The 20,601-nt window shown below is 49.4% G+C and overlaps 1 protein-coding gene across 1 annotated transcript in view; it reads left to right on the top strand.

The window, feature by feature from the left end:
• Positions 1-17,430, top strand: part of Ppm1f (protein phosphatase, Mg2+/Mn2+ dependent 1F) — a 30,226-nt gene extending 12,796 nt beyond the window's left edge. The window contains exons 3-8 of the mRNA XM_031363234.1: positions 2,189-2,343; positions 5,183-5,385; positions 6,295-6,483; positions 8,339-8,482; positions 12,477-12,570; positions 13,799-17,430. Of these exons, the coding sequence (XP_031219094.1) occupies positions 2,189-2,343; positions 5,183-5,385; positions 6,295-6,483; positions 8,339-8,482; positions 12,477-12,570; positions 13,799-14,178 (1,165 nt within the window). The 3' untranslated portion in view covers positions 14,179-17,430. The remainder of the gene's footprint in view (positions 1-2,188; positions 2,344-5,182; positions 5,386-6,294; positions 6,484-8,338; positions 8,483-12,476; positions 12,571-13,798) is intronic.
• Positions 17,431-20,601: the final 3,171 nt, after the last annotated feature.

Genomic DNA, 20,601 nt, shown 5'->3' on the forward strand with positions numbered 1-20,601 from the left:
TTTTTTAAAAAAAAAAAGGTGAGGAGGCTAGGGAGATGGCTGGCTCGATGGATAAGAGTGTTTGTTGTGCTAGCATGAGAACCTAAATTCAGTAACCCCTGTAAAAGCTGGACAATGTCTGCATGTGCCTAAAATCCTGATATTAGGGAATAGAGACAGGCAAATCCCAGGAGCTCAGTGGACAGCCAGCTTAGCCCAAATGGCAAGCTTGTAGGTTCAGTGAGTGACCCTGTCTCAGGGGAATCCAGAAGAGAGCCATAGAGCAGGACATCTAATATCTCCCTGTGGCCTTTGCTCTCCAATGTGTCTTTGTGCACGTACACACATACATACACACTTGCATATTTATACATGCACACACATTTACACACATACACGGGAAGAAAAAGAGAGATATATTAAAGCCAGACAGATTGGTTCACAAGTATAATCCTATATGAATCAGTCAGAAGTTGATTCACAAGTTTGAGGCCATCCTGGAGTATATATAGCTATTTTAAGGCCAGCCTGAACTACAAACCACCCTCCAGCCTTTTTTTTTTTTTTTTTAATTAAGAAAGTCAGCTATGAAAATTCAGCCAAATGCCCTTCCGAACAGGCACACCGGACAAGAGCACACAGTCTAGCTTCAAGGATCTCCCACGAGACATGAAGACAGGTTCTAGGGTTGAGATGCATCCTAGAAGCATTTGAGGTCCCTACCTGCCCAGAGACTTAGGGCTTCCATTTTAAGCAGGATTCCTAGGGTTCAGAGCCCTGTGGAGAGACACATACGTCATCAGCTCACCGTCTTCACTGCCTAGCTTAGCTCTAGCAGACTTGCCTTTCTCCCAGACGCCTCTCTTGTTTGGTTGCTTGTCCCATTTTGCTACCTGCCCAAGGCCCCAGCAGGAAACTGGCATTTCTTCTCTCCCAGCTGCTGTCAGCATGAGTTCTTTCCACCTTTCTGTGCCCTTCGTTCTCTTCTGTGACTCCAGAACGGTCTACCTTCCCCGCTGTGGGAACCTTACCTTCCTATTCCCTACTCGGCCTACTCTTCTTGGAGCTGGGCCTCCCAGCCTTCATTCCACCTGTGGCTCTTTCTCCTGCCTCCCATGTTCTCACAGCTCTCCGGGTCTCCAGAGCTCCCCAGAGCCTGTGGAAACAGAACCTGGCTTCCTGTCCCAGTTGAGCTCAGTGGTGGGGCTACTGCTCCCTCTCAGCTAACTGCTCAGATCCAGTTGGAGTCTCTGTCCTTCCCTTTGACCCACTCTCACGCTGGATCAGCTCCTAACACTGTCCTGCTCTGTCCTTTTCTAACACCAAGGTTCCCTGCCCAGCCCTTAGGCCTGGCCTGGCCTCTCTAGACTGTTGTCACCAGCATTCACCATTCAGCCTATCCTCAAAGAGATCTAAGAACTCAATCCAACACGGTCATCTCTCTTTTCAGAAATAGACTAGAGTTCCTTGTGCCCACAGCCTGGGTACCCCTGACCCCATTCTCCACAAACCCAGCAGCTCAGAGACTGTGGATCTTCTGTCAGAAGATGTCACTGGGATCCACCCTCCAAGAACAATTTCCTGGGGCTGTCATGCCAAAGCACACAGACCAGACACCTTAGTGATAATCACCATTGTCTCACAGGCTAGAAGGCAAATGGAGGTGAGAGTGTCCTCAGGCTGAGCCCTCCTGCTGGTCTGCAGATAATCATTGGCATTCCTTGGTTTGTAGGTTCACCCCTCCGTCCCTGTCCTGCAGCTACATGGCTGCCCTCATGTATATCTATGTCTGTATTTACACCTTTTCACAAGCCAGTCGTACTGAAGCAGGGGTCCATCCTACTCAACCATAATCTCATCTTTACTAATGCTATCCACATTGAACCAACTTACAACTGGGATAGTAGCCTCAGCATATTAAATTGGGGGATACAGTTCAGCCCTTAATGTGCCCTGGTCCTAGGGGACCAGCTTGAGCATCAGGATGGGTTCCTGGCCACTGAGTTCACATGCCTCCAGGATACCTTTCCAACACATCCCAGCAAATTGCATGCCTCTGGTGTTGTGTAAATATCCATTCCAGGTCCCTGGAGACCGAGATCACCTGCTTGTAATGACACCAAGAGGAAGGTATGCACCATTATCTCCATCTCCAAGGTGGAGGATGTCAGGAGCTGCTCCAGCCCTACCTCTCTTGTCTTCTTTCTAGGAATGCTCCCCCATCATTTGCTGCGGCTGTGACCCACGAGGCAATTTCCCAGCTGTTACAGACAGACCTTTCTGAATTTAAGAGGTTGCCTGAACAAGAGGAGGTGGAGGAAGAGGAGGAGGAGGAGGAGGAGGAAGAGAAAGCCCTCGTGACCTGTAAGTTCCACTCATATGGCTCTGGGATTGTTTAACAAGTGACGAACTCGAATTGACACTAAAGATTAGTGCCAGGGTGCCGTCAGGACAGCAGTGTCAGAGTACAGCGAGAGCATGATGTGGCGTAGAAAACCTGCAGTGGACTGACCAGTGCGTCAGAGCACGTAGAAATGAATGGTGCATGTCCTGCTTTACACGTGAGGAGTGCAAGATGCTAGTTCACAGACACACCCCTCAGCAAAGTGGCACGTTCACCCATGGAGGGGGGCATCTGTTGTCTAGGTCCCCTGCCTTGACTTAACTTAGTTGGGATCATTAGATGTCAGTGATCCCATAGTCATGAGGTGGCAAAGATGGAGGCTATGTGTCCACTGAGCTGGAGCAGCAGCCATCAGCCATCAGTGGGTTGGGCCCTACAGTGGTACACCACAGCCAGAGGAACCGAGGAACAGGGAGCAAATGCCAAAAGGCCCCAAGACCATTGACAGAGTTTGTTTATAAAATATGGGCTCTTACTCTGTATGACTCTCTTCCCTACTAGTTTGCCACAGTACCAAAGTACTGGGAAGGAAGTGGCAGCTGCAGGGATGTACACACAGGATGCCGGCTGAGTTTCCAGGCAGTAGAGGGAGCCTCTCTTTGCTCAGCATTAGGGCCTGTGTAGAAGGACAAAGAACACTGTAGGAGAAAAAGAAAACTACTGCAGCCTTTAGCACTTGCGCCTACCAGCCACCCTCCTCACCCACATTTCTGGCCCCTTCCACAGCTCCCTGCCAGTCTTTGTTGCCAGCAAGGTCTTGCCCCTTGCCTAGGAGACAACTATCCATAATGACAGGCGGCCTTTGTTCTCTATAAAGCCAGCAGACGTCCAGCCTGGTGGCAGCTGCCACCAGGGCCCCACCTTACTCCTCCAGGCAGGAGACAGTATCACCTGCTGGTGGGAAGGAGAATTGCATCTGACAAGCCAGACCTTACACTTGGGCATTTGGAGAAGGGATGTGCCTTCCCCGCCTTCCCTGCCTGTCCCAGAGCTGCCGTGCAGGCCTAGGCGTGTAGCTTGAGCTCTGTGGCAAGTCTGTAGTTTGCAAGCTGTTCTTGCCCAGCTGTATCAGCACATTCTTTAAGGCTTATTGCCACAGGCAGAAATGTGACTAAAGCACGCCCATGCCCACCTGCCAGCAGCTTCCCTGTGATTGTTGTGAAGATAGACCTCCCAGGCAGTTCCTAAGGCTCAGGACTATAGATAGCCCTTGGCCAGAAAATCAGGGTAGGACTCCAAGAGCCTGAGGCTGAGCATTACCTTAGGGCTTGCCATCTTCATTTTTAATTGCCCATTCTTTGCTTGAGCAAAATTCAAGTCTAAACCTATTGCCGGAAATAGCAGTGTGACCAAAGGCTAAAAAGGAGTCAGCCCAGACCTAGAGACCCAGCCATGCTCAATGTTCCCTAAATACCAGCAGTCTCCAGGAGCAAGGAGACCACAACAGCGCTGCAGGTAGTCAGTGAGTCTAACTGTGTACAGAGGAGAAAATGAAAGGCCTGAGAAGTGATGTGGTTAAAGATTGGCTTAGACACAGGAAACATGAGTTCATCAGAGGGTTGCACTGGGTCCCATTTAGAGCTGTGGTCCCTAGGTTGGGCCTAACAAAGTCAGTTCTCCAGCTCCTCAGCCTCCACTCCCACAGCTGTTGCTAATAGTCCCCAACATGATGGCTGCAGCAGACTAGATGCAAGACTCCTGCCCCCAAGGAGTCTTGTCAGACTTACCCTTCTCCCTGCTCACTGCTTTCCTCCCACGGCTCCCTCCAGCCTCCTTCCACTCCTCCCATTTCTTCCATAGCCATACTTCTGACTAAGCACACTTCTCCCAATTCTCCTTGTCCCTCTGCTGTGGCCTTTGATGCTTGACCCTGTGGTTGGGATTTGGGAGGTTGGGGTATGCCTGTTGTTATTGTTGTTCCAGTTTGTTCTATCTTTTAAGTGTACATTGTTTTGAAATAATAAGTATGCATGCAGTGAATTATGAGATATCCCAACTATATATACATGACCCCATTTCCTCCTAGGAACATCATACAAAACTGTAACAGCATGTCACACACAAGATCTGAATATGGTCAGACACAAGCCAGCTTCCTTATTGCAAGGCATGGGCCACTAACTCTCCTCCCCTGCTGTAGCCAGTCCGTAACTCCCAACAGTGACTAGTTTTCATCATTTCAAAAAGGCCCATTACTGGAATCACACGGCCAACACTTGGGGTTAGTGTCTTCCACTTGGTGTGATTCTCTGGAGATGAACCTGGCTACTTCACTCAGTTTTGCTGCTGGACCCTCACCCAAGGTCTAGCTGCTGAGCCATTTATAGGTTGGAAGCTGGACAGATCACAGATTTGGACTATTACAGATGTAGCTGGTATGATTCATACACTGTTCTTATGGGAACAACCCTCATTTTTCTAGGATTCATGCCCAAGAGTACAGTTCCTGGCTTAGAGGATAGTTGTATGTTTAGTTGTGAAAGTTATTTTTAGTAGCAGCTTAAGTCAGAACAGGCCAGAATTCACTTATCCCTCTGCCATTGGACCTGTAGTATTTCTAATTAATGGACAATTTCCAAATACTTTTTGTCACTGGCAACAGACTTTCTTGCATACTTCATAAGTCAGTGTGCTGGGCATGAGCATGCCTGGGAAGTGAGGAGGTTGACTAGTGGGCCCCATGTAGGCTGGTAGGAGGGGCTTTTAAAACCTGGGGACATGGCAGGAAAGTATAGGAAAGTAGCTAAGCCTCAACTGCATTTTACTTCTTGGTTAACAATTCTCCATCATGCCCATCAGTACTAGATGCCAAAGGCCTGGCACGGAGCTTCTTTAACTGGCTTTGGGAAGTATGTAGCTGCTGGCAGAAGCAGGTGCCGCTGACTGTCCAGGCCCCTCAGCGGCAGTGGCTGGTCTCTGTCCATGCCATCCGGAACACACGACGCAAGATGGAGGATCGGCACGTGTCCCTTCCTGCTTTCAGCCGTCTCTTTGGCTTATCTGTGAGTATCGAATCTGCAGAACCCAGAACACTCGGTGGAGGGGACCTGGAGGGGAGTGCAATGTAAAAGGTGGGGAGCCATGAGTGCTGAGAGAGCTGCCAGCCAAAGCTAAGCCTTGGGAAATACTGAGAAGCTGCTGTCTTCGGGCTGAGTACAAGGCAGTCTTCAGAGTACCACCCTGGGAAGCCTGAGAGGCTAATTCATAACACCAACACCTTTGGGCCAAGCTTCCAGGCACATTGCTTTCCACAGCCCAAAACTAAACAAAGACAGCAGTTGGCCTATTTTTATATAAAGAGGCTAGATGCTAGGTTCAGACCTGAATTGCTGAGCCTCCAACAGCAGACACATCCTAATGCATCTTACCTTGGGTTATGTCTGCAGGATCCAGGAGGAGCTGGTGGAATTGAGGCTCCAAGTAGCCCTGTGTGTAGTACTTGAGCCAGTTTGACTTGCCTGATGGTAAGGGCTATGTCAGTTCTTCCAGACCCTACCTGTCTTGGGTCTGTTTTGTTGTTTAATAGGGTACCTGAGACTGGGTCATTTATTAGGAATGTATTTCCTACTGCTCTGGAGACTGAGAGACCTTAAGTAAAGGGGCTGTATCTGAAGGGAGCCTGCATGCTGGTGAGGAGCTCTGCAGAACACCTAAGTGCTGCAGACCATCACACAGCAAGAGAGACCAAGTCTCCCAAGGAGAAAAACTATTTCTCCATTCGACCCCAAGTGAACTGATGACAGTTACCTCCGAAAGATCTTCCTTACATACTGTGGGGATCAGGTGTCCACTACATGAATTATGTGGACGAACTTTGCAACCATAGGGTTTATCCTAGTTACTGCCTGGAGAGCATCCTCCCCGGATGAGAGCAGCTGCCTGGAGGTCTGATCCCACTGTTCTCCCACCAGGACTCTGTGCACCGTGCCTACTTTGCTGTGTTTGATGGTCATGGAGGCGTGGATGCAGCAAGGTATGCCTCTGTCCATGTGCACACCAATGCTTCTCACCAGCCAGAGCTGCTCACAAACCCCGCAGCAGCTCTCAAAGAAGCCTTCCGGCGCACTGATGAGATGTTTCTCCAAAAAGCCAAGCGAGAGGTGAGAATTGGCAGTTGGGTCGAATGTCCTGTTTGGGGATCTGTAGCTGTTAACATCAGAGAATTCTGTTCTCCACAGAGGAAGAAAAACTAAGCGTTGGTGCTTCGGGAAGGAAGGGTCTCGAGAGAACTGCTGGCAGACATGGTGCTTCAGAAAGGGAGGGTCTCTTGAGAACTGCTGGCAGATATGCTGTTCCATTCCTTCAGGCCTGAGGCTCAGTTTTCATTTAAATGGAAGCAGCACAAAGCTTGTCTGTTGCATTAGTCTTGTTTTTCATTACTATAACAAGATCATTGAAGCTGGATCACTTTATAAAGATAGGGGTCTGTTTTGACTCATTTCTGGACATACAAGCAAGGCAAGTGGCTTTCTTGATAATAGCCTTGCTAGTCGTATGCCATGGTGGCTCAGAGCAAGAAATAGGGAAAAGTGTGTGTGTGTGTGCATACATGTATGTGTATATATGTATTTTCTGCTCTCCCTCCCTCTCCCATAGCCACCAGGACCTATGAGGAATCTACCCTCTACTCTGTCCAGTCATGGCTTAACCAACCCCAGTCACTTCCTAGTACTTACCCCCAGCAAGGTCCTCTTCCCTAATGCAGTAGTTGATGCTTTTGCCCTCTTACTATCTCACTATGGGAATTAAGTTACAGCACATGAAGCCTTGGGGCCTGCAAACCACAGTACCCCAGGGCCACCATTCTGGATCTCTATGACATACCACAGTCTGCCAGCCCAGCGAAGGGCTCCCTGACTTAAGCTACAGGCTGTTGCCTTCAGCTAAAGGTGGTAGAGTGGCATACAAGTACTTAAAAGAATTGATAGCTTACAGCTCCTTGAGCAGGAGATGGGGCAGAGAAGCAAGCCTGGTTTCCCAGGAATCTAAGGCTCAGCAAAGGCAGTACTGGATGCTCTGAATGACCCTTGCTAGTCTGAGCTGTAAGAATAGCCTCAGCCAGCCAGTGCCAGGAGGACCTGGGCCCTGTAGAATACTGCTTTTGGGGCATGGGCTCCAGACTGTCTAACATGCCCATGAAAGCAGGGATTTGTGTTGCTGAAAGTTTGTCAGCTCTGGGAGTGGTGGTCTCACCAGGATCCACAAGGCCCCAGATGTCATCCATCAAAATATAAAGCATGACTGACAGACTGTCCCAGTGTCCGTTGCTCAGCCAGGTCTCTATTAGTAGCCACTAGGAACTCTTCTTGAACTGACATTATGTGTATTCATGAGGTCCTTGTTGATGAAAAAGACAGTGGGCCTCTCTTCTGTAAACTGAAAGCAATTTCACTGGGCCCTCCCAGTAGCAGTGAGGACAGAGTCTATGGGGCCAGTGCAGAATCCTGCCACATCTATAGGAAAGTGTAGATGGCCACTGGCTAAGAGTAAGCAAAGCCCAAAAGACAGTGGAATGCACAGGTTTTTAGTTTCTTCCCCTCTCACTTGCTCTGACAATCAAACCTAAGGGCCTTGCATGGCTAACACAAGTATACTTCCACTGAAGTATGCCTTCAGCCCTTTTGTTTTGTTTTGTTTTTTAACATGTTTTGTTTTTGAATATACAATTCGAACACTTGGTGTATTTGTTTACATTGTTCAGTTGGGACACTCATGAAGCCCTGACTCACTCCTGCCCTTCCATACCTAGTTCCTAGTATCATTAGTCTGCTTCCTGCCACCACAGGCCATCTTACTAGTTCCAAAGTTAGGTATGAAGGGGGTCCTGTTGAACGTGTTCTCTCCATACAGTATGATCATTACTTGATCCATAAGTACAGCTGTGGGGTTCCTTTGTGTAGGCTCAACTTCCTCTTCAGTCCCTCTCAGCCCTACACGGCTCTCCTCTCCCTGCAGCGACTGCAGAGCGGCACCACAGGTGTGTGCGCGCTCATCACAGAAGCAGCCCTGCATGTTGCCTGGCTTGGAGACTCCCAGGTCATCCTGGTACAGCAAGGACAGGTAGTGAAGCTGATGGAGCCACACAAACCGGAGCGACAGGTAAGGGGCTCCCTTTATATAGACTTAAGACATTCTCAGGCCCCTATTGTGCCAGGCCCCAGCTGGAGACCCCACAGTGAAGTGGAATGCTGGGAGGTCCCAGCTCAGTATTACTGGTGTAAACTAGAAAGTACAGAAGACTCCCAGTGCTCCCTTATAAGGAGGGTTCTTTTGCCTGACTAGAGTGGGCAGGGGGTCCCATATGAGCCCTCCAGGGAGTTCTGTGGACCACAGTGACAGAGCCCAGAGTTTCAAGCAAGAACAGGGCCTTGTTCCCTAACAGGCAAACCCAGAGTTGAGCCTGTGGGGCCTGCACTCAACCCAGAATCCTGCAGTACTTACAGGCAAAGTAGATGGCCACCGGCTGAGAGCGAGCAAGGAAGCCCACTGTGCCCTGAGTCTGGAAAACCTCAGGCCTAGAGCTTCAAAGCATAAGAGGCCACATTAGCATCTCAGGACCCTCAAGTCTCTTGGCCTCTTGAGTCTTGAGGTCATCACCAAACACAAGTGTAACAAATGCTCAGACTCCTACCTCAGAAGCATGTGTGGAAGAGAAAGCTTAGAATCAAGGAATGTCCCTACACCCACCTTCGCCAACCATGCTTTTGCCATATTCCTCTCTGCTGTGTCACTTAGTAGCATAGCTGGTGGACTGCCCCTTATCAGCACATAAAGAGCTCCCACCCTTCCTTATAGACACATGGCATGGCCTTGCATTCACAGTCCAGTCCCCAAGTCAGTGAGACCTTCACCAGTATTCTCTTCATTCCATTCTGAAAATGAGGCAGGATGACAACCATGTGCATCCCATTGTGCAGGCTTAGGTATATATGCACAGCGGGCCCTGGGAGCGAGGCGGCTAAGTCATAGGAGACATGCTACAGTCTTAGAGATTTGCCCAACTTCTGTCCTCAGGCTGGAGCAGCCGCAGCCAAGCACTGCTGCTGTTGAGACACCACTGTCCACGGTCTCACCATCCATGGGGCGCGCTCATCTGTTTCATGACACTTTATGGAGAGAAGGAAGTGCATGTTCTCTCCAGATAAAAAACATCAGTGGCAGACCAGAGTCAGTCCACCAAGTCTAGCGGATGAGCCAGTCAGACAGTTAGGATTGCTTACAGGTGACTTGCAGCTGTACGGTGGGAAAACCTACCCCGGGCTTGAGAAGGCTTCATGCCTGCAACTTCCTGCGCAATACTCTGGGCTTCCCAAACCCTGCAAGCCTGCTGAGCTTCTCCCACCAGAAGGGTCTATTTCAGTCAGAAGGGAACTGTTACACAACACCATCTGGAAGGCAAAGCTACCTCGTTTCTCCCTTTCAGACTGCATTTGTCTTAGGGGGTCTGTGGGGGGTTTGTTTTGTTGTTTTGTTTGTTTTGGCTTAGCTTTTGTTTGCTTGCTTGTTTGTTTATTTGTTTGTTCTTTTTCTCTCTCTTTCTTTATTTCTTTATTTCTTTCTTTTTTTTTTTTTTTTTTTTTTTTTTAAGACACATTATCTTTGAGTAGCCTGTCTGGCCTGAAAGTTGCTATGTAACCCATCCTGAACTCCAACATGAAACACTCCTTCCACCTGTCTCTCGGGTACTAGGATTACCTGTATGAGCTACCATACCTAGCCTTCCAGAGTAAATTTGAATGTAGTTTATTGTTGTTGTTGTTGTTGTTGTTGTTAAGATTTTATTATTTGTATTTATGTGTATGTGAACCACTTTTGTGCCTGGTAGCTGCAAAAGCCAGAGAGGATGTCAGATCCTCTTGAACTGGGGTTATAGGTAGTTAGGAGCTGTCATGTGGGTGCTGCAAACTGAAGTCAGGTCCTCTGTAGAAGCGGCTGGTGCTCTTAACCACGGAGCCGTCCCCCCAACTCTTGGTCATCTTCCCAGAAGCTCAGTGTCATTGCCTTCTTTCCAGCAAGCCCTGTGTGCCCTTTACATGGTCTTGCACTGACTGTGGACAGCACGGCCAAGCTAGGGAGGTCAGCTCACTTCACGTGTCTCCTCACATCCCTCCTGTAGGGTTTAGGATGTTCTGCAGCAGAGTCAGATTGTCTCCCCTCTTGTGGTTCATGGGTCGCAGAAGCAGAGCAGGAAGCCGTCAGGTATACGGCTCATGATATGGGAGGTACATGCGCACAAGCCGGCAAACAGTAGAGAACCAAGGTTCAGTCACACGGGTAAAGTGGTAGCCTCTGCTGCTGTCTCCACCACCACAAGGGAATGACTTCTGCTACCTGGGTGGGTAAAACACAACCACCACAAGTGACTCTGAGGGTTCCTGCAGCTGTCTAAACAGCCATCACACCGCGGGCTCGGATTAGGCCAGCTGACATTTAGTGTCTGTTCTGTAGGATGCTCTCCTGAGGCAGCAAGGTGATGAACCTGGAACCAGTACCTTTTGCCCAGCAACTCTGGAGGAGAAGCAGGGTACAGTAGTGAGGGTACAAGATTCAGGTCAAGTACTGTGGAGAAAGCACGTGGAAAAAAGGCTGAATCCTGGAGGCATGAGACTTGAGCACATCAGAGATGAGAGAGAGGACAGGTTATGCACACTGACCTGAGACAGCAGAAAACTCTACAAGGGCTCATGGCCAACCCTCACCATGTCCAGGCCACTAGAGGGCAAGCTGAGGTCTGCTCTCAAAAGGATGGGCTGTGAGGTTGTAGATGGCATCTGCAGTTGCAGATCGGTGGCTTCAGGAAGAAGGAGCCCAGGCTTTGGGCCCATATGGAGAGGGCCTTGGAAGTCCACAGGGATTCAGAGGTGCTCTGAGTGGTGCTGGGACCTTGCACACTGCAGCCCGGACGCCAGGGAAAGGGTAATGTGGCTGTTACTAGAACCGCTGAGCCATCGAGCTCTGGCTGCAGAGATGCTATTCCAGGAGGTGGGGAGGATAAAGCAGGAGGAAAAGGTAAGGGTATCAAAAGGCCCAGGCAAGGGTGCTGGCTTGTGCCTGAAACAAGCATGGGCACAGGGCAAGGCTGTGATCAGTGCAGAAGGAGGAGGGATCCAGGAAAGGGAAGAAGGACCAAGGTTAGAGCCGAGTTCAGCAAGGCCAACCAGCTCGGCACATTACTTTAATCCCTGGTGCTATAGCCCATGCAGACTGGGTAGGCCTGTTGAAACAGAGGCACTGGGGATCACTGGCCCCAGTGCCCAATTCAGCTCTGTTCCCACAGCCAGATAGCTTGACTCGGAGCTTCAGAAAGGAAGGTTCTGTAACTTAGAAGCCTTGGGGAAGTTCTATCCCAAGGAAGGGGTGTGAAGTTAGGTTTACACAAGTAAAAGAGTATAAGTGACCTCCCTCATCTAGGAGAGATTCAGGATGCCCCAGAGGGGCTCAACACATGCACTCAGCTATTAACATTAGTCTTCAGGAGTCAAACTTTACATCTTGAGCCTCTCCCTGGAAGGGACTGACACAACCAAAGAGTTTCAAGATACCTGTGGCTAGACCAAGCCTCTGCCTATCCGCCTTGCAGTTAGGGTTGGATCTACTGACAGAGACAGTACCCAGGAGGAAGTGGGGAGAAGGATGGCTAAGGGGTGGTCATGCTGCTGCCTCTCGTGGCCTAACTCAAGTGTAAGAGTCCTGCTGCTATATGACCTTATGTGCATAGCACATGCTTTGTCCCAGCAGTTTTCACAGTTACCTCTATAACAGCCCCAGGTGAAAGGTGAGGAGTCTGCCCTCTGAGTCTGAGCTCACACCACTCTCCTGCCCAGGAGTGCCTTCTTGGCCCAAGCACTGCTTAGAGATGTATCATGGCTTGCATGGGAGACCCTTCTACACTGTCCCCATTCCTTGATTAACCATCCTGTCTTTAATATGATGTCTGATTTGGATATCCAAGTAAACTTTTTGACTTGGTTCAAGTACTGTGACTTCAAATGTATCTTAGGACTTGAGTTCTACTTATATAGTGATATTCAAGCCCCTGACCCCGCCCCCCCCCAACTCACCCAAGTTCCCACCTCTTGACTATCTCTTGCAGGATGAGAAAGCACGTATTGAAGCACTGGGTGGCTTTGTTTCTCTCATGGACTGCTGGAGAGTCAACGGGACCCTGGCAGTGTCTAGAGCCATTGGTAAGAGTACACCAGGGCTGCTGCACTGTAGGGACCCATGGGCTTACTCAATGACTTAGGGCAGAATAATGCTCCCTAAAATATTCACAGCATTCAGACTTCCTAGATTTAGAGTGGAGCTGCCTCCAAATAAACCCAAGATAAACTAAAAATATATTCAGAATTCAATCCACCCAACCTAGTGGATCTCAGCTCAGCACAGGCTAGGGAAATGTCAGCACTTGTCTCCTAGGCTCCCAGCTGATTGTAAGCTGCAGTTTTCTGATGCTGCTTCAGCACGGAGGTGGTTGGACCAGGTCTCTCTAACCAGGAGAGGCTCAGGTTCACAGTGCAGTTTCTAGTGACTGCAAATTGTCAAGCATTGTAAGATCAAGAAGCTACTAAGTAGGAAGAGTGTAGATCGCTTGGTAAAGTGCTTGCCTGGCTTACACAGTCCTAAGTTCAGTCCCCACTTGTGCTGCTGCTGCTGCTGCTGCTGCTGCTGCTGCTGCTGCTGCTGCTGCTGCTGCTGCTGCTGCTGAAACCAGGCATGGTGGCACACACCTGTAATCCATCTTAGCATTCAGGAGGTAAGTAGAGGAGGATCAGAACTTCAAGGTCATCCTGGACTACATAGGCTATTGGAAGCCAACCTGGGATAGAGATCTTTATGCAAATAATAATGCTCAACTAAAAACATAGAAAATTAAAGGCCCTCTATAGGGCCTACGAAAATACAGTAGGAAACCTCTAGTCAGGGTTAAATATTATATAGGTGATGTCTTCTGTAAGCTCATTCATGTTAATGATTCTTTTTTTTTTCTCCAAAAAAAAAGTTTAAGATCCTTTTTTCCTCTTGGAGAATAGCTTCCCATTTTTCTTGTCTCCTGTCACTACTGAAACCCATCTCAGAGAGCATACCTGCCCCTTCCTGCAACCCCACCTCCATCTACTCCCTGGGAGTTTGGCACCTGCTCTCTTACCCTCCTGAGGTCTTTGTTGGCTCCCTCCTCATAGCCTGTCTTTGTGCTGCTCTAGCTCTCTGTTTATCTCTAGACACACTGGAGGGAAAGCTGCTCTGTGGAGCTGGGGGTGACTCCCCTACAAAGAGGGTGTGAAGCACTAAGCAGGGGACCCCTTGAGAGCCAGCTGGGCTCCTGTACCTGCATGCCCTTGGGGATGGTGATATGGGTTGGCTCTGAGCACATGGGAAGTAGGAAACAAGGCTCTTCTGTCTGTTCATTTCCAGGGGATGTCTTCCAGAAGCCCTATGTGTCTGGCGAGGCAGATGCAGCATCCAGAGAGCTGACAGGCTCAGAGGACTACCTGTTGCTTGCCTGTGATGGTTTCTTCGATGTTGTCCCCCACCATGAAGTCACGGGTCTCGTCCACAGCCACTTGCTCAAGCACAAGGGCAATGGGATGCATGTTGCTGAGGAGCTGGTGGCTGTGGCCCGTGACCGGGGCTCCCATGACAACATTACAGTCATGGTGGTCTTCCTTAGGGACCCCCTGGAGCTGCTGGAGGGTGGAGTCCAGGGGACAGGGGATGCCCAGGCAGATGTAGGAAGCCAGGACTTGTCCACTGGCCTCTCAGAACTTGAGATCCATACCTCACAGAGAAGCTAAGTGGTCCAGGCCTCCAGGCCCCATCCAGACTCTCCCTCTGCCCTTGTGATCCTCCCCTTCAAAGACCTTAGATCCAACAGGTATAGTGGGCAGGGGTGCACACCCTCACAGCATTCCCTTAGCACCCCAGCCCTTCATGTTGCCTGCCACAGCCTGTCCTTATGGCTGCAGAACCACAGTAGGCAACAAGTGGATCTCAAAAGGAAGCATAGGAAAATAACCTCACAAAAGAACAGATGGCTGAGGTGATCAGGGCAGGACAGGTCTGGGAACAGAAACCACAGGCACTTGCTGGCAGCCTAGCCAAAAACACAGGTCAGGTCTTGGGGGACCCTCACACAGATCCTAGGATGAGATCTGCATCCATGTGTCCAGCCCAGGCTTGTGGCTTCTCATTGTACCCAAGGCTAGGAGGGTTTGATCTGTACTAACACACAAGCTTGCAGTCCTGCTTGACTGCTGGCTTCCCAAAGAGGAGACATTGGTCTTGCTGGGAGGCACACCAGGAGAGTGACCCACTGCCACTCCACTCTGAGTAGTAAGGCCACTAGGGCTTTCTAGACCTCGCTCATTCCCTTGAGCTTCCTGAGGAGGTGACGTCAGATGTGTGTGTGTCTTTGTTTGTGTGCTTAGATTTATTGCAGGGAAAGGTCTAATCCAGAATCAGTATTCAGGCTTTGTCATGTTGTATCAGTGCCAAGGTGACCCACAAGGTCATGTAACTTAAGCAACGCTTAGCATTTATTTTATTCCTGAAAACTTAAGTATTTTACTTTTGTGTGTGTTCGTGAAGACATTTGCAGTATTAATGAATTTTTTTTCCTAAATCAGGATGGAAACAAATTTTTCCAGGTTATGTTAATAAGCCACTTAAGTGCCTTAAACAGCTTTGATGTAGATGAGAATTGCTGGGCCCATCATGGATCCTGATAGGCAGACATGTTGAGGTTCTCAAAAAGGCAGCATTTGTTGTGGGAAGGCATGCTTTGAGCCAGCACTCTTTCTGGGAAAGTCTTTTTGTGCTTCTGGGCGCCTCAGGACTTCCTTGAAGTAATCGGTAGGTAAAGGCTGTGACTATGGCCATCTAGGGTAGCCTCCTTGCCCACCCTTGGAGTCTGGCTGGATCCCAGCTGAGAGAACCTTACTGCTCTTGGCTAGAAGATTGAGACTCTTTTAGTGTGTTTGGAGTTATGTTGACCAAGTTGTTGAGGACAGTGCTTAGGTGAGGAACTTTGGCAAGCCCAGCAGTCCACCATCTTTCTCCTGTGACTGATGTACTAACCTGCTAGACTCTGTCCTGACCTGAGCAACATGAAAGACCTCCACATCCCTAGAGCAATGATGTATAAAATCAGGCAAGGAAACCAGGCTAAGGGTCGGGGGATACCCAGAAGAAAAGGACTAAGGAGACTCTCAACAAAGGCCAAGTGAGTCAAGGCTGCTCTACACAGATACTGGTAGGTCCAGAAGATAATGGGTGGCTTAGCAGAGGCTTAGGAAAGGAACAGTAGGAAGAAGGGTGGCTGTGAGGTCCCCATGGAGGAGACATAGTTCACCTATAGAGTGGAAGCCCTAGCAAGACTTGCAGAGCTTTGCTCAGCGCACCTACGCCCTCTTTCAAAAGAAGCAAGAGTGCTCAAACTTTTTCCCCTGAGGCAAGTCCACCTCCAGCAGTAGGGAATCGAGCCAGACAACTGTGATTGGGCACACCACCTGTATGCTTGGCATTTACCCATTCCCACAGCAGGGATGGAAGAGTTGGGGTTATGTAGTTGATTCCTTGGTCAAGTCTCTCCATAGGAACGTGGTCACTAAGACGACTGCCCACCATAAAAACTAGATATTGCTTAACTTGAAGGCCTGCTACCTTCTAGGGGATCAGAATCCACGATCCTCAGTACCATCTCGACACAGGGTGTGGTTGTTGGTCTAGCCTGCCTGTAGCAGTGACCTTGATAGAGGGAGATGTTGATTTTGGTTTTCTCCCATTTTTGCTAAGCTGTTCATTGCTGGTAAGAGTGGAATTTGGGCCTCCTTAGTGGTCAGGATTCATACTCACATGTAAAGCTGTGCCAAATATCAAGGCCTCAGTGTAAAGGGAAGCCCCTTTCCCAGGCTTGTCTGAGTGCCTCCCCCTGCCTGGCAGTGGTCTAGGACCAACATCAGGCACTCCTCCATCCTGATCTAGTGGCCAAGGGAGACCACATTCTCCCACTGTTGAGGGCTGGCCTTGTGCTAGTTCCTAGGCACAGAGAAGGACTCTTTTGTCTTGACTGGAGTTGCCAGTACCAAGCCTACAAGACTTCTTGGCCACCTCCTCCTCAGACTCTCATCCAAAAAGAATCCCCTACCCAGAGTGACTCCACTTCTCAAGTCCCCGCTTTGCCACCATCACATTGTATGAGCGAAGCCAGTCACTGTACCCCTCAGGCCTCAGGTGCCCTTTAGGGTAAGGCATGGAGGACATGCATAGCATTACCAGGAGCTGCCAGTGCAGGGGAGCCCATCCTCCACCAACAGCAGAGAGGGGTTAAGTATTATTAGTATCTATTCTTAAAATTAAGTGGGCTGGAAAAGAGCTGAGTTACAGGCGCCAGTGTCTTCATGGATACAAAAGCTGAAGCAGTCAGCCTGCCTTTGCAGGTACAGCTGCCTCCCCGCTAAGGCCTGGAGGCGGAAGAGGTAGGAGGGCATAAGCAAGCTTTCAGGAGTGTTGAAGCAAGGTATCTGCAGCATAGCTTTGAGAGTCTCCAGAGCTCATGCTGGGAGAGGCACCAGCACCTAGAGGTCTTAAAAGCCCTGCCATTCACCATGATCTGTCTGCCCCTGCCCTTTTGGGTTCTCCATGCAGTGCCCCCCTCTCCTGATGTTAAGTTTCAGCATGGGTGTCCTGGCTAGCTCAGCTGTATTCTAAGAGCCAGAAGGATGGCTCTGGCCGTACTGTACGGAAGCCAGGTCAATTTGTGTGAAGCAAGCTGGGCTTCTGGTTTGCTTCAGCCTCTGTAGCCTCCAAGGACCATCCTCTGGAGTCCTGTGCTTTCACTGGACTCTTCGGCTTTACCAAACACACCAAGCTTTGCCATTTACATGCCATGTGGGCCTTGCCAAGGGTTATTTCAGGGGTCTTCCTGGGAGTCTTATTCTAAGACACCATGTTTCTTTAGTCTTAGGGACAAGTCCCCAGGTGATGAGCTCATAGGACAGTCTTACCCGGGGCCCCTGTACTGGTGTCAATAAAGCATATATTCAAGATTCTTGAGTGCCACTTGGATCTCTCCCCTGTGTGTCTCGTCTATAGTTAACATCTGTATCCCTGACAAAAAACTCAACAGAAAAAGTATTTAAAAAGAAGGTGTTCTAGTTGCCAATTGGTGGTGGCGCACGCCTTTGATCCCAACACTTGGGAGGCAGAGGCAGGCGGATTTCTGAGTTCGAGGCCAGCCTGGTCTACAGAGTGAGTTCCAGGACAGCCAGGGCTACACAGAGAAACCCTGTCTCGAAAAACCAAAAAAAAAAAAAAAAAGAACAAGAAGAGTTCTAGAGAGTTTAGCCCATGGTTGATCCCATGTGCTTGAGCAGGAACATGTGACAGACTTCATGGCTGTCTACCCCAAAGCCAACCCAGGAAGAATGAAAAGAAATGACCAGGGACCCACAGGATGTGATCAGCTTCCAAAAGCCAAGTCCTGCCTACTGGTTTCCACAGTTTCCCAAAATAGTGCCAACAACTTGGTACTTGGGACAAAGCATTGAAACCCTGAGCCTTCAGGAGACATTTTGGATTCGGGGTCCTCTTGGCATCCAGGGTATATTTGGAAGCTGCTAAGGGTTTGACAGAGTACCTAGCCAGCTGGTCCTGGGTCTCATCCTGAGACTATCCATCCCACCAGCCTTGGGATAGTGGGGTAGTAAAGAGAGAGAGGTCAGGCCTCTGGGGAACCCAGCAGCATCTACAGTGCCTCATCGCAGCCTGAAATGCCTCAAGCATTCGGGCCCTGAGCACATGATCCTCCAGTCAGCAGTCAGCTGGGTAATTGTCACCTGTGGGCATAGACCCTCACAGTATTTCAAGGACCACTCACATGGACACTAAAGCACCGGGCATTTCTTCTGCCTTCACCCTGTCCTCAGCCTGGCACTCACCATGTCCTGCCCGCAGGGCCACAGGCAGAAGCTCTCAGAAGATGGGGTGCACATTGGGAAGCATGGCCCTGAGGCTCCTGGTGAGCTTACTGAGCGCTTACTGCTGGTTTCTGAGGCAGGGTTATGGGGGATTCTTTTTTTCTTGTTGACATGTTCCCCTAAATTCTGTTTTCTTAGTACAGCAAACATGCCTTCGTTTTCAGTCTCATTTTATTTCAGTAGAACAGACAAATTTTTAAATTCCACATTTTGGGTTTATTGTCTGGAAATACCCAAATAAATTAGTTACTTGCACATTGTTGTGACTAAGACCCTGACAAAAAGCAAGTGATGGAAGACAGTTCATTTTGGCTCACAGTCCATCTGGGCAGGGAAGACATATCAGGAGTATAAGGCCAAACCATTGGCCCAGAAGAGCAGTTCTCATCCACACAGAGGAAGCAGGGCCAGCTATAAACCTTCAACATCCACCCCAGTAACCCACCACCACCTCTCCACTGCACCTCCTGAAGGTTCCATAACCTCAAACACTGCCACCAGCTGAGGACCGAGTGTTCAAATCTTTGGAGACACTTCATACTCAAGCCACAACACCAAATAATCCAAAAACACGACTTAGAAATCTTGCTCTAACAGGAGTCATAAAGAGCTTAGGGTTGCTATGGAAACAAAGCTGCAGCACATTGCTGTGCATCAGGATTTAAACACAGTTCTATAACTGAGCCAAATTAAAAAGGTGGTGTTTGCTAAGTCTAGAAACATTTTTGCCAAGAGCAACTGAAATACCTGACTTGTAGTGAGTATGCTTTAGGCTGGATGTGGTGGCACACACCTTTAATCACAGCACTAAGGGAGGCAGAGGTAGGGTGATCTCTGAGTTTGAGGCTAACCTAGTCTACAGAGAAATGCTATCTTGAAAACCCAAAAATTAAAAGAAGAGGAGGAGGAGGAGGAGATGGTGGAGAAGGTGGAGTGGGCGGAGGAAGCAGCAGCAGCTGCTGCTGCTGGTGAGAAGTCAGCTGGTAACATAAGAGATGCTAAGACTCAGGGTCTCTCTACAGACCTGGTAGTGCCTGGGATGCCAAGTGGATCCACAGTCCAGGTAGCTAAATCAGGGTATGAAGGACAGCAGCCGAGGGAGCCTGTTAGACAAGGCTCATTGATCTAATGAAAAGCCTGGAACTATAGAACCCAATGGCTAGGGAGACTGGGTCCTTCAAGACTTGCCTAAGCAGGTGAGGGTCCTGCCTCAGAATAATTACAGCAAGTGGCCTTTAAGAGACCTGCCTGGATCCACTGAACTCCCCCATTGGACTCTAGATCTGCAGCCCTCCAGCCCTCCACAGTAACTTCCAACTCAACTTCTGTGACCTCACCCACCTTGGGGACAGCCAGTAGCTGGTTAGAGTGGAATTTGCTCCCAAAAGTCTCAGTGCAATAAGCACATGCAGAGTCAAGTGGACTGGAGCCCCCAGTACACAAGAAACCACTCTTCAGGACAACTGAAAGCTGCCCTGGCACCCTTAGGGATCAATATATCATTTCAAGTCAAGATGACTGAGAATCAGCAGGGGAGGGTCTCAGTCCAGCCATGTAGCAGACATCATCCTGACATGTCACCTGGCTCCCAAGGGATAACAGGGCATCCCATAAAGTCTCTGTAGTTTCTATCATTTGGTTTGTGATTCCTTCATCAAACAGAGGCAGGGGAGAAGTAACGAGGAGCAGCCTCTTCCTGAGTTTCCTTGGGAGCCTCAGAGAGCATTAAAGCTGTCTGCATAAAGCACAGCCTCAGAATGCTAGTGAGGATAGGATGGGTCATCCAAAACTAAGGATGTGTTAGACGCCGGAAGAAAGCCTGTTACTGTATGAACTATCGCAAGTCGAGAAGTCTTCCGGTAAACATCATTTCTGCTTTTTGAGTATCCTTAACTGATCCTGAGAACTAGGAGAGGCCTGTGTACCTTCTGCTGGCCGAGGTTTACCAGTCCTTCCTCCCAAGCACTGGCTCAGCCCAGGCCCTGTCTACTCTGCTTTTTGGGACCTCTCTCCTGTTCCCCAGCCTTGTCTGCCATGTTCCTCTTAGCCCTTCCCCAATCCCCCAGACTGGCCATTCCATTGCTGTAGACTATCCTTTATGGGAGGCAACATAACCTGCTGCTGTTGAGCCTGGAGCAGTGGGGACAGGGCTGCAGGGGCTGCAGAGTGGCAGAACCAGGCAAGAGATAGATAGAGTCTTCTGGGATTTTTTTTTTTAATTTGTCCTTTCACAGTTTCACG

Source organism: Mastomys coucha, unplaced genomic scaffold, assembly GCF_008632895.1.
Source record: "Mastomys coucha isolate ucsf_1 unplaced genomic scaffold, UCSF_Mcou_1 pScaffold12, whole genome shotgun sequence".
In the NCBI taxonomy this organism is placed as follows: domain Eukaryota; kingdom Metazoa; phylum Chordata; class Mammalia; order Rodentia; family Muridae; genus Mastomys; species Mastomys coucha.